This window comes from Chiroxiphia lanceolata, chromosome 2 (genome assembly GCF_009829145.1).
Source record: "Chiroxiphia lanceolata isolate bChiLan1 chromosome 2, bChiLan1.pri, whole genome shotgun sequence".
NCBI classification, from domain to species: domain Eukaryota; kingdom Metazoa; phylum Chordata; class Aves; order Passeriformes; family Pipridae; genus Chiroxiphia; species Chiroxiphia lanceolata.
The window spans coordinates 108,311,921-108,328,606 of NC_045638.1; the positions used below are offsets into that span (position 1 = coordinate 108,311,921).

Consider the following 16,686-nt stretch of genomic DNA (forward strand, 5'->3'; position numbering starts at 1 on the left):
TTATGAAATTTTACATCAGCTAGGGATCAGCTCCCATACTTATTTCCTCATGGCAAGTGACATGCACTAGTTCTGCATTCAGAGTTAGCAGAAAAAGTAAAAATCCAACAAAGAATGAACAAACAAATACACAGTGCGGATTTTTTCCTTTCCATGAAATATTTTCTTCTAATTAAGCTGTAATTTTGGAGGAAAATATCACTGGTGTATATATTTAAAAATTCATTATCTACAGAAAAGAACCAGAGCATGCCAAATCTCGTACTTTAATTTGGGGCATGAGAGAAAATTGCCCCAAATATTTGCTTAGCATCAGAGACAGAGAGCCCATGATTCTAAATGTTCTATAAAAGGGAATGAACCAAACATAGCAATATATGTTAAATGTTCATGTGTAGAAAACAAAACACAGCAAAAAAAAATGTTGTTTAGCCATGCCTTAATTACTAGGTCATGTTTTTTTAAAAATGTAATAAGAAAGCTGTTTTTTTCAAAAAAAAAGAGTTAAGTAACAAGGCTATTTATGCAGTTTTCTCAGCACTCAATATAGGACTAAAGAGCCTGCAATTTTCAAGGTGATTTGCAATTTCCATTAATTTGTTGAAGGTTTTGTAGCTCAATAATGAGACACTTTCATCAGTTATTAGTGAATCAGAGCTGTTTGCAGCTTTAATTTGAACACAGTAAATACAAATGCAAATGTGCACATGATTTTCTATTATTATTTCTAGAGGGTGAAAGAAGGCAAATATCTTCAGGAGAATGGGGATGTTTATCATTACTTGCCTAGAATTGGTTAACAGCCCCATACTGCTGGAAGTGAAGTGAGAGTAGTGGTGAATGCCAATATTTGTGTTGCGATGAACTGCAAATGGTCATTTGGTGCTGGGTTGCTGCCTTGAAAAATGAAAGTCTTAAGGTTTTGTCTGCTTTAAGAGAAACTATTTTTGGGTTGTCACAAAGATATGGTTTTATTTATTCATCAGCTCCTTGATTAAAGGGAAAATTTCTTGAAGTTTAGGAACCATTTTAGTTCTGGCCTTTTAGATCCAGCACATTAAAGTCCTTGCAAAAGACTACAGACTACATCTACATTTTGCAGTTCTCGTAGAATGAGTTAAAACGAGACTTTAAAAGAGAAGTTCTACCTGCCTGTTAAGGTACCTGAAAATACAAAAGGACACTTGGTATGCCTTCTTTCACCCTCTAGAAATAATAATGTTTGTTGCAGCTGATGTAAAAATCAATGTCAATAAAATTTGATGTCACAGAAATCCCACTCTTTTAAAGCATCTTTCAAAGCATCTTTGACCATCTACCTCTACAAATCTGGTCCAGAGAGCAACAAACTGATTATTGTTTTCTGTCAGTTAGGAAAGTATAGGATACTTCCTCCTTCTAAACCAAGTTGTTCATTAAAACTAAGACTAGCATTTAGATTAAAGATGGATAACACAGAGGTTCTACTCAATAGCCACTTGATGGCAGCGTCATGTATAAAAAGATTAGCCTGTGAAGTTAAAACTTTAAAGAAAACCCTTCAATAACAGCAAAAAACCAACTCGAATGACACCTGGATTACTGCAGAGTACTACCTTCCTAACAGAACTCTTTTTAATGCTATTTTTAAGGTCAGCAACTAAATCAATAAGTAAACCCATAAAAATAATGAATTTTAAATTTCAGATATGTTGTCATAAAGCTTATTGCTTTAAAATCAATATGTGAACCATTTTTAATATCTGTTATGAATTTGATATTCATTCTAGCATGAATGAATAACCATCCAATGACAATGCATGGCTAATTTCTTTGAGAAAAGAAAGAAGAAGACTAAAAGGATTCCTTGAAGATTTACTAAGAAAGAATTAATGGACACTTTTTTATTTAATAAATAACCGTTAATAAAAATATATGACAGTAATGTTACCAGCACAAAATAATTTCTGTAGAATATAACTGTGCAAATGCCTTACATTTCCTGCCAGCAGGATAATCCACATTCTTTGGTCAACTAACTGAGTCAAATAAACTTAAGAGGGATAGTAACACATGGAAGGATGTAGGTCAAGTTCAAAAATTTCTCTTCTTCTCGACTTACTCATCTGTTTACACTTCAGCCTGGAGAGCAAACTCAAACTGTTTCAGTTGGACAATGGAAAGGGTTGGATCCCTGTGCTTTAAGTGAACCATCGGTTAGGATCTGACTTTGTCTCCCAAGATGTCCAAATATGATCAAACCCAACTTGGGACATTTTCACACTGGTTTGAAAAACGGATCATCCCCAACATGTAATGACTGCTCAGCATATTAAAAGCATTGGTCACTAACATATTGCAATAATGCAACTGCAAAGACAGCTCCGTGACTATCATATTCTATCCTCAATTCTCCAGAAAAACATTTATATCCAGGGAAGAAAAGACAACTCTGTTATTCCAGTCTTTTAGGAGTTAGGTAACTCCTTACGAATACATTCTGTCATTCTCTTAATTTATGACAGGAACTTCTATTGCCACCAATGATGATTCAACATACTGAGTGAAACAGGAAGAAATCCTTCAAATGGTAAAATAAACAAAAAAAAAAATCAATGTTCATAAATACATTTTTGAGTTACAGAAACACTAAATAACATCCTGAGCTAATACAGAATTAATACTCACAAGGTCTTCTGTTTCAAAATTTGGACAACTTCATTCCAAGCACTAGAGCTTTACTGTTAGTTTTTTACCCAAAGCAAATCTTTTTGAGTCAAGTTCTTAAACCTCCACAAATATGAAGCTGAAAGAGAAAGGCCACTAAGTGTAGAATCACAAACAGAAGCAGTGTTTTAGATCTAAAACTAATGTTACATTTCTCATTACTTCTGTGAGTCACAAAATTCATATGGAGCAGTCTCAATGGTTCAATTGTACTTGAGCTTTAAAATTAGATGTCAGGAATTTCCAGAAAACTTTAAAAAGAAGAAATAAAAAAAAAAAAATAAAAAAAAAAAAAATTTCCTGCCCTTCCTCCACCAAAACTGCTCTGCAGGGGAAGAACAAATATTTAAAAAAAAAAAAAAAAAAAAGCTCTCAGATAGTTTTATCAAACAGGATTTGCAATACAATGATAACAAGATAACAATACCAAAGAGTTCTGGGAACATTCTTCCAACAGCATCTTGAAAAGATATTTTTCAGGTTCTATGTAAACCTTAATGTATTTGAGCGTGAATTTCTAAACTCTTATTGAAGTTTTAGCTCACTTAAATTTATATTTAAGCCATAAAAACTTTTTTATTTTATACCTAACAATAAACAGTTTACTATAACTAGGATCAGGGGGGGTGTGAACAGGGAGGAAACAGGACAAAAAAGTAACAACTGTAAATTCAATTTCCAAGTGTAGCATTACTATGCTCCTTCCTGAACTGAGTACTGCATAATATTAGTCTTCATTTTGATATTGAAAAAGGGCAGAAGACTCTGGTAGTCTGAAAAATATTATTTCAGGTAAACTTAGAGAATATGGATCACATATGACTGAAATACTAGCACAATATGAATCACATATGACTGAAATACTAGCATAATAGCAGATATTACTTCTCCTCATACCAAAAAAAAAAAAAAAAAAGTCTTTAGGCTGCAAACTTAGTTATTTAGTCAACTGTATATGATTTATATACTACCTTTTTCATGTTAGAGTCCACAAACCAGTTCCTTCTGAAACTGTTTCTCAAACTAGAAAGTAGTTGTCAGAGGAGGGGTTTGCTTATTTATTAAGGAGCATCCACCTCGGTATTAATTTTTACAGAACTCCTTCGTCATTGCTATGGGCCAAACTTTGTTATTTCACTGTTTGGACAATATATAAACGGCATTGCCAGGACTGATGGATTCCTGACTAAGTTTTATAAACAGCATGGTGGCAGACACACAGAAATTGTCCTGGAAATTGAGAACCTGGAAGACCATTGCTGTAGACCATAGTCAAGTAGGCTTGAGAACTGATTGTAATCCCTAGGTCACAGAATATAATCAAGATTGATAAAACCCCAAGTCATTTCAAATGTTAGTGATGAAACTGAGAAACAGAAAAGTTTTGTTTGGTTGGTTCTTCGTTTTCCCTGTGCAATTTAACTTTATTCTTTGTGAATCACAAAGCTTTCAAACTGGTCACTTCAGAATTAATAGCACAAAGAATTGCCAAACACCACAGTAAATGGTAGTTCAATATTTGCAATAAGATCATGCATTTTGGTGGAGACTGTGAAATAGGTGAGCTTATAAGTATTTCAAAGAAAAGGTTGTAGGTTCTTGCTGCACAGGAGTAGCACTCTTATTAATGGAAGACAATTATGCAGAGAAGGGAATGCACTGGCAGGGCAATAGAGGTGCTATGCTGTATGCATGTATTATAAAATCTCATGTTCAAGGTCTGAGAAAATCTTGTTTTAACCAATAACTATTAATCAGCATTTTTTGGGTTTGCAGATTTTGGGTTTGGGTTGTGTTGTAAGTTTTTTCATTTAAATTGACATTAAAATGACCTTAAAATATTTTTTGTGAAATATGGATAAGATGCTTGCATATGTTATTTTAGCTTTGAAGCTTTATATTGCCCTTCTCTTGGCCTGTTAAGCAGTTAATATTTCATACTTAACCAAATTGTTTAGATTTCCACATGCAATCCATTTCTTTTCTAGACAGAATTGATGAGCAACAACCACAAATGTTAAATGCCCTAGAGATGGGCATTATATAAATGCCATTTCTTACTGTTGGTTCTATTTAGTAATTTCTTTTGTCTACTGATTCTTTAAAGAATCTTCTCACTTCAGAAAGTGTGAATCCCTTAATAATTAGGTGGGTGAATTTTTTATACAAAAATTTATAAAAGCAACCTGCACATGCAACTTCATGAGAATATCTAAAACTTTCCCCTATTTTGCTAGCAGATATCTACTTACTAACACACACCTACAATACTGGGAAAATATTTCTATTTTTACGAGAACAGAAAAGGAAAAACAGTAAATATGACAAAGCAAAATTCATGATTTTTTAAATTTCAGATCAACCACATCTTTAACAGCTATATGGAATAGTATTTGAGATTAGCCAGACAGCTTGATCCTACTTTTTTTTTTCTTAAAAACTGATGTAATTCCCAGATTTCCGTTCTTTCTAACTTGAGCCCAAGTAACACAAGCATCAAATTGCATCAAATAAATCATAATAAATGCTTAATAGACAAACACGCCTGTTGTTTTTCTTCTACTTGTTAGTGACCTACACAGACTTATCTTTCAACTTGGAAGCTGCTGTTCTTGTTCCTGACTGTCCTTTTGCAGTGAGTTTTATCTTCATAGGCACTGTAAAGACAATTTTGCAGCATGGTTGATAACACTTGGTTTCAAATTTGATAGCATTCTCTTAGTTTCTTTGTGCTATCTGATCAAATATGCATGGAGAGTAAATTTGCTGCTCATGAACAACAAAACATTTTGAGAAAAGCAATCTAATATAAATGTGAAACTTGTTCCACATGTCTCTGTTGCTCTATCTACAGACTAACTTCCTGTATCAAAGATCATAACACACAAGAATTTTTCAATTAAGTGATCATCTTTAAGGAGAGGAAAAAAAGTACTTCCCAGAGAAGAAAGAAAAATTATACCAGAATAATTTTCTTTTCCCACCCCCCATCAGCCTCTTAGAAGTATAGATAACCCTTCCCTTCCTAAACAATGTTATACTGTACTGAGGGTACTGGATGATAACATTGCTTAAGTTATTTGGAAACTTACAGTAGAGATGCACAGCTTCAATGGGAACAAAGCACAGAATTACTGGCCCTAGAGTAACAAAACACAAAGTGTTTTCTAGAATATAGGACTTTTTGTTATTGTTGTTTTCAAATATTAAAAGCTCAGGAATTACTGAGACTTCTCAAACCTTTTAATTTAAACTCTGATTTATCAGGATACTTTAGTGCACACTTTACAGTATGTGAGCAGTCCAATTAAGAACTGATTAGAAGCTATCTGAAAAATATCTGAGCGATACTATAGACTCATAGAATAGTTTGGGTTCAAAGGAACCCTAAAAATCATCCAGGTCCAACCCCCCTGCCATGGGCAGGGACACCTTCTACTAGACCAGGTTGCTCAAAGCTCTGTCCAACGTGGCCTTGAACACTTCCAGGGATGGGGAATCCACAGCTTCTCCAGGTAACCTGTGCCAGGGCATCACCACCCTCTCAGTAAAGAATTCTTTCCTAATATCAAATTTAAACCTACCTGCTGGCAATTCGAAGCCATTTTCCCTTATCCTGTCACCCCAAGCCCTTGTAAATAGTCTCTCTCCATCTTTCTTGTCGGCTCCCTTCCGGTACTGGAAGGCCACAATTAGGTCACCCCAAAGCCTTTGCTTTTCCAGGATATACATTAAAGCATCCCATTAAACCTGGAATTAATGCTGCTGTTATATTTACTTCCAAATAATTTTTTTAGGATGCCATGCTTGCTATTCTTTTACTATGTACAAGCAACACTACAACAAGCTTTGACAAAATGTTAGCTATTTTTACAGAGAAATAGGAAAATAGAGCTTTTGCATCAATTTTAAGCATTAAAACACAAATGGAAACAAAAAGCTAAATCTAAAACCGTCCACAATAAACAGGAGTCAAAATGTGCCTTTAGGAGCCTATTCACTTATTAGAGATTTCTTCTTTTATTTTAAAATTCTGTGACAATGTTCTGTGATTTAAAAACTAGTCATTAAGTTAAAGAGAAATACACAGCCAACAATCTGAACATAAAAAATTATTTTCCAAAATAAATTATTTTGGAAAAAAAGTCTTTTATGACAAGACTAATTATCATAATTACTTAATATCAGTTTCTTAAAGCATGGAAGGACTTTGGGCTTTTTATTCAGTTACTATTTGATCCCATGTTACACAATAGTCTTGTGTGTCTTAACTCATAATGCTTTTGATATTATATATTTAAAAACTGAATGCAGTCCTAACCAGAGCAACCATGAATGTTTTCACTTTATAAATAAGCAGACTGCTAAATGCAAGGTATTAGTAAAACAACTTTTAGCACTACTTTTTCATATCAGTTTATAAAATTGATAACATTGAAAGAAATATTGCATCTGTCAAATGTTGGCAGCAGGCTAATGGTTATCACAGCTAAGATGATGTTAACTTAAGAATGACATCAACATTTCTGCTTCCAAAACTGATGATGCTAATTAAAACTTGAAAATTACACAGCCACCTGGGATGGATGGGAAAGTTTAGGCATGACATCCACAAAGTCTGTGCTTCAGGAGTGACAAATTAAGGCTTTCAAGGAGCTACAGTGCTTGCAAGTGAGAGAAGCTGATAAAAATCACGTGAGGCAAAACAGAGATTTTCTTTAGAACATACAATTGGGCTAAGGATGAAGAGAGACAGAAACAGGATTTTGCTCTGAAAGGAAGAGGAACTACTGGAGAAAAAAAAAAAAGTATGTCCAGCAGAAAAAAAGTAAAACAAAAGCCCACCTTGCTATCAAAAGGGTTGTGTGGTGTGAAACATTCTTTGTTCAAGAACAGTCACATGTAAGGTCTTAAAGGGCCTGAGTACTTTTCCTTTTCTTATAAAGAAAAGAATCTTTATAGGAATACTTGTTTTGGAAGAACAATCAACCAAGAAGAATATGTTCACCAGTCATTTAAAACCCAAGAACATTTATTGCAGGTGCATCTCAGAAAACAGTTGAGATTTTCTTCTGAGACACCGACTGGTGGCCACTGGATTCCAATGTATAATTAGAATTATACATTCAGTGACTTCAAGGTAAAACTATTGCAGGAAGTTTCAAAAGTAGAGCAAAAATGAGGTAAAATACCAAGATTAGACCTTCAGGACCAAAATTGGAACCACATCAAGTTCTATTTTGTCATACCATTTTCCACATTGGAGAAGGCAAAGGGAAGGTGTGCTTTGCAGTGGAAAGTACAGTCCATAAAAAGAAAGAATTTAGGACACATAATTTTTCTAACAGTATTTTTACAAGAGACAGACTATCCAACTAAGGGCCAATCCAAACACATGCACATGCAAGAAAATAATTTAACACAAACTCTACTGCATGATACCACACCATGAATAGGGCAGACATCTACATACATAGTGACATATGCCATACACATTGAAAGACAACATCTGTGATGACTAATCAGGAAGCATGGAGGGGTTATCTAAGGAAGTAAACCTCTTGTTATTGAGGTTGAATTATGTTGGAAATTAAGGGCAAGTTTTGTTTTACAGATAAAAAAATGTAGCTGCCAAAAATACACAGCAAGGTACTAAATATAGGGAATGAACCTAAATCAAAATATACCTTCCAAGACTGCACCTAGTTGTGTCCTGCACTTTTGGGCATTTAGTCAGTGGGACGAGAAAGAGCCAGTCTGGGACAACCTCCCTGTTCCCCCCGATCCCTGCAGTGGGGAACTGGGATCCTCAGCACCAACTGTTTCACTCTGCAGATCAGGTCCTATTGCTCCTCACTACTTGCTAATGTAGACACAGTCAAATTATATTTATTTGGAGACTGAAGCAGGGCTACATATGGAGAATTTCACCTTTGACAAGCACTAACTTCATTTACATTAACACCTGTCTAGACTGTTTTCCTAAGTATAAACACAAAAACCTCCTTAGTGTATTTGGGCCCTTCTTAGTTAATTAACCATATGTGACGTAAAGTGATACAACCCAGTTAAAGGTATGTCATTGTTGATAGGATCAATTACAGTCAGACATAAGTATTCATTGCTTAGACCATCTGTGCTGTACTCCTAAGTGCAGAACCTTGTCAATGAAAGCATACACAGATTAACTGTATTCGCTTTCATTAAAAAACACCAATCTGGTTTGTCAGCTCTGGGTACTTTCTGTTAAAAAGTTGCAATAATATAATGCACAGTCACCTCCCCCTTCCAGCATACCGTGGCTATATAATTTGAAGGGTTTAGAATAATATTTGTGGTTATTAAACTTCTTGAGTGATTTTATTCTTAACTAGTGGCAACTGTCCAACAGCCCTCCAAAACTCCACTTATATACCAATCTGGGAAATCATTGTGGTCATAGTAAGGAAGCAAATCTTGCCTGTTCTGTTGCATGTTTATCAACATTTTCTAAGGTTTCTGTTTTTCACTGCTGTTCTTCGATATTACAGGATCTGATCATATCACATTTGAGGAGGAAAAAGCCCCCAGAAGAGTAATTCAAGCCCTGGAAACTTTCAGTTGTCACGTAGATATGCCTACAGACAAATACACACATATATATATACATAGTAGAAATACTACTACTTATTTCATACCTTTGATGTTAGCTGCAATGAGAACTTACAGTTACATTAAACTAATACTGCTAAAGTTAATTAACAATTGGATGAGTTTTGTACATAAGAAGCTGTGTATAGCTCTATAGGGTTTGGAATAGGTCTTATTTTCATTCCTATCATTACTATGAGAAAATTATTTTTATTTAATAACATAATTATAGGATAGGCAGCATAGTCTCTGTATGGGTGTAGAACAGGTTTTAAAGGACTGGTCTGGAGCATGGGGAAAAGCTACAATTGTTTAGAGATCAAAAGCTCAAAAAGCTGATTGGATTACAATTTACATTTTCCTCACAACTGGGGCAACAAACTGATGAGATAAAATATGTTTCTAATCAAGCTCCCTCCAAAGATGACATCTTCAAGGAATATTAGGACCCAGTTTTCTACTGTTAAAGTATTACAGTTAAAACTGTAATCAATACCGATCTCTAGAGAAAGCAGGCTGTGCATCTAAGTGTATTTCTCACTGCTAGAATATTGGAAGACTACACTTAAGGATGCTCATGAGCAAAAATCAAGAAGGGATAAATAAGATGCACGTCTATCGCTATTGTTTGCATACCGGGTTTATATCTCTATGTTTAATTTGGAAGGGATTTAGAGGCACACCCATGTCAGAAGAGCCTGGTCAGTTTAAAATTGAAAAAAAAAAAAAAAAGAAGTAAAAAGCATTAAACCAACCAAAAAACAACTTTTGGTTGATGAGGACTTTTCCCTGTGTTTATAGTAAAGTAAATCTAAGGGCTTGGTCTCCTAAGATATAAAACTGTGCTGATGGGGATACTGAGCAAAAGTTTAATAAAGTGATCTGGAAGAAGCAGAACTATAGAGAAGAGCTTAAATATGTTCATTACAAAATGAGAAAAGTTAAAACAGTACTGTCAAGATTTATGATTAGCATTCTCATTTCTTTCGAAACAGCTGAAAGTAAATCACACTTCAGGATGTTTCAGAAAACATTTAAATAAGGAAATATTTATTTGAAATCTAGCAAGTTGCCTAGAATATTTTTATGATTGTATATAACACAACTGCAAACAAAACCCTTTTTACAGCACCTTTTAAAGATAAAAGTGAAAAAGGAAATTTTGCAAAATGTAAAAAGTCCCTCCTTCACCCACCCAACAGCACACATAAGTATTTTTATCAAGGCCTGATTATGAAAGGATGGTACCTGCATTCTTCAGAATACAAAATATTCAGAGAAATCACCAGAAAAATCTCTGAATTCACTTTCCAATAAATTAAAATTTTATGTAGTTTTCAGTGGTACTTTTATATGTTATATTAACATATAAACACAAAGCCTCACAAATGTCTGCACAGAAGAGCCTGAAATTCTCTTTTCCTTTTGTTTGCTTTATTCACAATCTCAAAATCTTACCTACTTCTCACTTGTAACAGAAAGCCGTATTTAACTAGATCTGTTGGAGCACAGATGATCTGACTTTCACATTAATTGCTGACAGATACACTACTGAAGAGGAAGCATTGTTTGAATCTCACCTAGAGGACAAGGTTAAAGCAAACTAAGCAGAGAGGTTTGCTGTAATACCACCAAACAACAGTTACATGATTGTGTGAAGCTGTCAGAGTTGGCAGGTTCAAAATCCCAGTATAGAACCAAACAGCTTGCTTGATTCTTGAAGCCAAAGAAGTTATGTAACAAGAAATTTGTTTGCTCTGGGAAAAAAAACAGTCTCTGTACCCTTTCATGCCTTCCACGAGTAATTTTCAAAAGGCAAGCAGTGGCATATTTGCCTTGAGAAGACGTTTTCTTTCATTAGAAAAGTCAAATGCACACATCAGAAATCAAAACTCTATCTTCTGCACAGTGCAGACATACAGACATTATAGAATGTGTTATTCTGTTATAGATGCTCCCCAGTGAAGGATGTACACTCACCACAGTCTGTGCTGCATGATTTCAGAAACGTACATTTTAATTAAAAGCATGTATTTGATTTAATCACACCTGGTGTTGGCTCTGCACTGCAATGTTTGGATGAAGGTTTGCAGTGCAGATACCTGCTTGGAACACTGCATACCAGAGATGGCTGTGCAGGCTTTGGGCTGGAGAATGAAGACAAAAGTGTTTGTTAGATAAAGGTCTCAGAAGTTAATAGTGTCTGCTGCAACAACAAGTCTCATCACACTGCCTTGATCCTTCCTTCTCTCCTCATTAAAGACAGACTAATTGCAAGGTAGTACAGCATCGGCACAACTGTAGTAATTCCGCTGTGTTGCTCTAGGAAACAAACTTTATGAACAAAGGAAACTATTCTTCTACCACTCCTTTTCAGATGGTTACACCTCCTCTTAGGAAATGCAACTAAATAGCTATTAGGAGTGTTATGCCACTCATCCTTACAATTCACACACATTACAGAAGATATTTTAATAACCGTTTCATACAACAATCTAGTGTTTCAAATGTAACAAATTTCATAATTATCATTATTATCTATAATGATCACACTTCAGGAAAAATTGCCTTAGGAAACTTAAAATATTAAGGTATCATTGTTGTAAAGAGGTCAATTTGAATTTAAAGTGGATTCAGGTGTTCAGATATTCACAGTTTAACAATGTGCTTTGTACAAACAATAAAGTTGTGACAAAGTTGCTCTTTATTCCCTAAAACAATTAAATATGCTGTTTACATTGTACAGTTTTTTATTGAAAAGTCAGGTAGTTCCACCTGTTTCATTATGAATAATATTGGACTGTCTTGTAAGAAAATAATAATTGATTTGAGAAAGAAACTGTAAGGAAGATGAAAAAATCAGAATCTGTTTTGGAAAACTGATTATCTCCATTTGGAATTTTTTCCCTAATCATGTCTGGACATAATCTTGAATTAAGTCTTTAGGCAAAAATTTCTACATGCTAGTGCAATCCATCTGGAAAACAAATGCCAAATCAAATGGCTACAATTATGGTACACCAATTTTAAGACTTTTAAATTAATTTTGTAGGAAGAATTTTTGATCAACACAACAAAAACTCAAAAAGAGGTCTTAGTGGTTATGATACCAGACTTGAGATGGCAGATCTAGATTGAATCCCTCATTTCAGCCCAGACTTGAGATGGCAGATCTAGATTGAATCCCTCATTTCAGCCCAGACCACTTCATCAGCTATGAGCTAAGTCCTGGGCCACAGATACACAAAAACAGCAAGATCCCCAAAACTTCCCTTGTGGAAGTTGGTACTTGTGAAGATCTTAGCCTTGGACTCTTTCATTCTCTGGTTTTTCTGTAAATTAATAAAATGGGTCTAATAATCCTGTCCTATAAGTTAATATAAATGGAGGTGGAAAAAAATCACAAATACCTTAATTAATTAAGCTATTAATTAAAGCAAAATTAATTAAGCAACACCTAGCCTGCACTAAAAGTCTAGAAGATCAGGCACACAGTAAACTTCCAGGGTGCTCAGGTAGGTGCCTTTAAAAAACATTTTATCAGTTGCCTTTAAAAAACATTTTATCAGTTGCCGATGTTCCCTTTCACTTATTTCCCTCAGATGATGAATTTCTGCCCCAGGTCTACCTTTTTCCCCAAGAAAAGAAAAATACTCTTTGTTCCCCATCTTATGCAGTTATCCAGGCTGAGATTGTTAATTTCTAAACATCAGCTTTTCCACGATTGTCATTATTGCTGTTTCAAGTTTTCACTGCGCTTGAGTGAAATATCCTATTTTCTGTTTTGGTTCTGCCTCTTCATCATTCTTCCTACCTATGCCTTTTAAACACTGTATCCTGAAATCTTTAACACACTCTCAGCTTCAGATTACCCTCTTATACTCAACAAAAAGTTCAATGATGAGATATGTTTCCAAAGTCCCTCTGGACAATGTTTGTCATCTATGAAAACATTGAGGAGACATAGGATGGGGAACAGATGACAACTAAAACTGGAACAATGTAATATTCATCAAATTCAGTGATCCAGAATACATCTGCCACTCAGTCAGTCAGTCTCTGCATTTATGTCCTTAATGCCCACATGCAGAACAGCCAAGAGGCTTTTCCTCTTTCTTGCTGGAGGTGGCTGCAGCTGGCTGAGTCCTGCAGAAACTAATGCCAAGACTGGTTTCTAGGATGCAAGTGACCCCACTAAATTTTATAGCACAGCACAGCACAGTGACACAACAAACTCAATGTTTTACATACAACTGACATCTTACATTGACTTTTCACAGTTTGTACTGTCTCTTCAGCATGGTCTTTATATTACTTCCCTTAGCAAGCCAACCTCCCTGTAATTACTGAGTACTAGTACTGCCCACTGCTTTAAACAAACCCCTGTAAATGAAATGGAAGCTATAAAAGCAGCTCATAGCCTTAGCTACCTTCAATTACCTTCTGAATAGTCACACAAGGATATATGCTGAAATTAAATCCAGTTATTTTTAAAGAACTATACTGAAAATCTGCTTAAATGTAAGGAACACAAAAGCATCAATGAAGCAGTTGAGCCTGCTACTTGCTTTGCTACAGTGGAATATCATACTTAGTTAGATGTTGAGAATGAATTTGGATAGCAAAGCAACAACAAGGAAGTAATCTTCCCATTCTTGCCAGTACCGGATATTTTGCCATACTGAGTAGAGGGGAGAGAGGAGAAAGGGAGGAAAAAAAAAAAAAAGGAGAAAAGTGAACCCATTTGTTTATATATAGTTTATATATGTTTGATGTAGATGAACAAGATTCAAAATCTGGTACTAGTCTATTAGCCTCAGCTTCAAAGTTTTCAAATATAGTTAAATGAAACCAAATGCAGTTAAATGAATAAGAACTGATTTCCTATAAAACTCTGAATTCTTGTGCTTTTTGTGGTTATCTGGTATGCAATTCCAATAGCTGAAGCCAAGAGAGCTCAGATCTGGAAAATTAGCTTTGCTGAAAATAGACAAGCAACTCTTCTCTAACATTTACACTAACAATGTCTGGAAAAAAAATCCAGCAATCTTCTGTACTTCATTTGAAAAGAAGAATAAATGTCAGTACCAGGCATTTTTCCCATTCTGACCAGGACTCTCTAATCTACATGAAAACACAAAATTAATTGTAAATCAGATTGCTACTTACCTGCTTTGTTTTTCCTTCAAACTGCCACCAAGTCCTGACACACATCTCACTATCTATGCCATTCCCCAACAGCTCTGAATGAAGATGATTGCAAAGTGAATACAAAAGGTTTAAAAACAAATGATCTTGTGTGTTCTCTCATCAACCGTTATTCAGAATTCATTTTGTAATTGCATCTGCTCTTTAGGGAGACAATTCTCCTACCATGGTCTTGTCTAGTCTTCCTAACATTAAGGGATAAACATTTTTTTAGTCAGGGTAAATACTTCTTAGCTTAAACAAGTATTGATGAATCCATTTTTATTAGGTGTCTCTTGAACTCCACCTGGCTTCCAAGCAGGTCAATCAAAACTGAACCAGATGTCACTCACATCAGTGAAAAAGTAAACGTACACAACACTTCACTTTACTTCTGTAAAGTATAAATGGAGACAGCCAGCACAATTCACACACTCATGCCATCCCCCATTCTACTTAATCTTTTAGAAGTAGCATTCCTTTCATCCAAATTAAACTCATGTTACTTTTCAGTTATCTCTCTATGAACATCTGGCCATCGACTCAAGCTGTGCATCACTAAAACAAAAATTTAAGATTTTGTCTCACAGAAGTCCCTTCCATAAGATCCTTTTCAATCTTTCTAAAACCTTTAACATCTGGCCTACACTAATAGGACTAATGAATTCCCTTCTGTGTCTTCATAGGTAGGATACTTTTTATGTCATCAGCTGTAGGTATGGCCTTTCCCACCTATATCCTCAAACAAATGCCTGTCCCATGTTCCCAAAATACCATTTGTTGATTATGCCATGGCATCCTTCTCTGGCTTTGACAAACCTATATGCTCAAATCTGTCCATTTTTTTTGATGCAAAGATAATATTTCTGGTCCAACAGTTCATGTTGACCTCCTTTTTAGCTCTCTGGTGACCCCCTAGGGCAAGGTCTCGCTGATGAGGATCTCCAGAGGGGTCTGAGCTGACAGTCTGCTGCTTTGGACCAAGCACAACTCTATTACTTCACAAGCTTTCTGTCCTGTTAGGGAGTTACAAGTGTACAAGTGCCTTTATCTATGTGATGTTTTGGTCTGTTACCACATTCTTAGTCTGCTACCAGAGACTCTCTCAGCAAATGTTGAGGTTTTTTTAAAATTTTTATTTACCATAACTCCACAAAAATAAAAGAAGAGCTGTGCCAACTGCTCAGACTGCTTGTAATGCTAGTCCATGGTCAGTGATATGTCCTTTTCCACCTACGTTTAATTATAATTTAAATTACATTTAGGTCTGTGTTTTTTCACATCGTTAAATTCAGTTGTCTTTCATGAAAACAACTCATCAAAATCACACAAACAAACTAGAATTCTCTTTTCTTTCTGCATTATGACCTTCTTGTCAATGAAAGGAAGGAGGGAAAGAACCTTACTTTGGTTATAAAATTTCTTAATTTTTCACCTAATGTCCTACTCTTTTAATGATTCCTCATTTTTCTTTATGATGTACTTTGTCAGTCAGTCTTCATTTTGGTTTTGCAAAGTGGGAATTCCATATAAATAATAATAAAGACCATTCTGGAACAAGACAATGATATCTCTGGTATATACCAGTGGTTAAAGCAAAACACAATAAAAAAGATAAGGCATTTATTTGTAGAGACTTAATAGTGTGCTGATGTTAGAGCCTAAAGCATAACCATGTTGACTTTGCAAACACACCTTTCAAATAATTCTACTGACTCCCATTGCACTTCATCTCTGCTGAGCTGAACTAAATCACAAAATTTTAAAGATTATTCAGAAATCAAAATACTAAATTTCAGTAAGCAATATAACCTTTCTTGGAAGACCTGAAAGCCCTAAAAAACCCAACAAACAAATGTGTTTTCTCCCAAATTGTCATCTGATATTATATTCAACTATCACTTCTAAGAAGATTCTCAAAATGAAACCTATAGCAAAATTAATGAAAACCATGGACTCCAAAGGAACTTTGAACAATATTTTTGTACAGAGAACATTCAGAAATTGTATATAAGTTTGAATGTCAATACAGTACCCACAAGAAGAGAAAGTGTTCATTGAAACATTCCATAAATTAAAAAAATTACATTACATGTTAATTATCAGATATGCATATGCATATACTTACAAGTTATTTTCTGGTGCTCAGCTTTGTAACCTCAA

At 34.9% G+C, this 16,686-nt stretch overlaps 1 protein-coding gene across 11 annotated transcripts in view; it reads right to left on the minus strand.

The window, feature by feature from the left end:
• LOC116783156 overlaps positions 1-16,686 on the minus strand; it is a 288,803-nt gene that overhangs the window by 110,717 nt on the left and 161,400 nt on the right. For 4 of the 11 annotated variants that reach the window (XR_004355498.1, XR_004355495.1, XR_004355496.1 and 1 more), the window contains exons 2-3: positions 5,799-5,846; positions 5,285-5,363 (exon numbers count right to left, since the gene is read on the minus strand). The exons of 6 other annotated variants lie outside the window; for them this stretch is intronic. Coding sequence is in view for 2 of the 5 variants with exons in the window: in XM_032680482.1 (XP_032536373.1) it covers positions 5,285-5,363; positions 5,799-5,846 (127 nt within the window). In the remaining 3 variants the exon portion in view is untranslated. The remainder of the gene's footprint in view (positions 1-5,284; positions 5,364-5,798; positions 5,847-16,686) is intronic. One more of the 11 variants, XM_032680488.1, reaches the window with a different exon arrangement.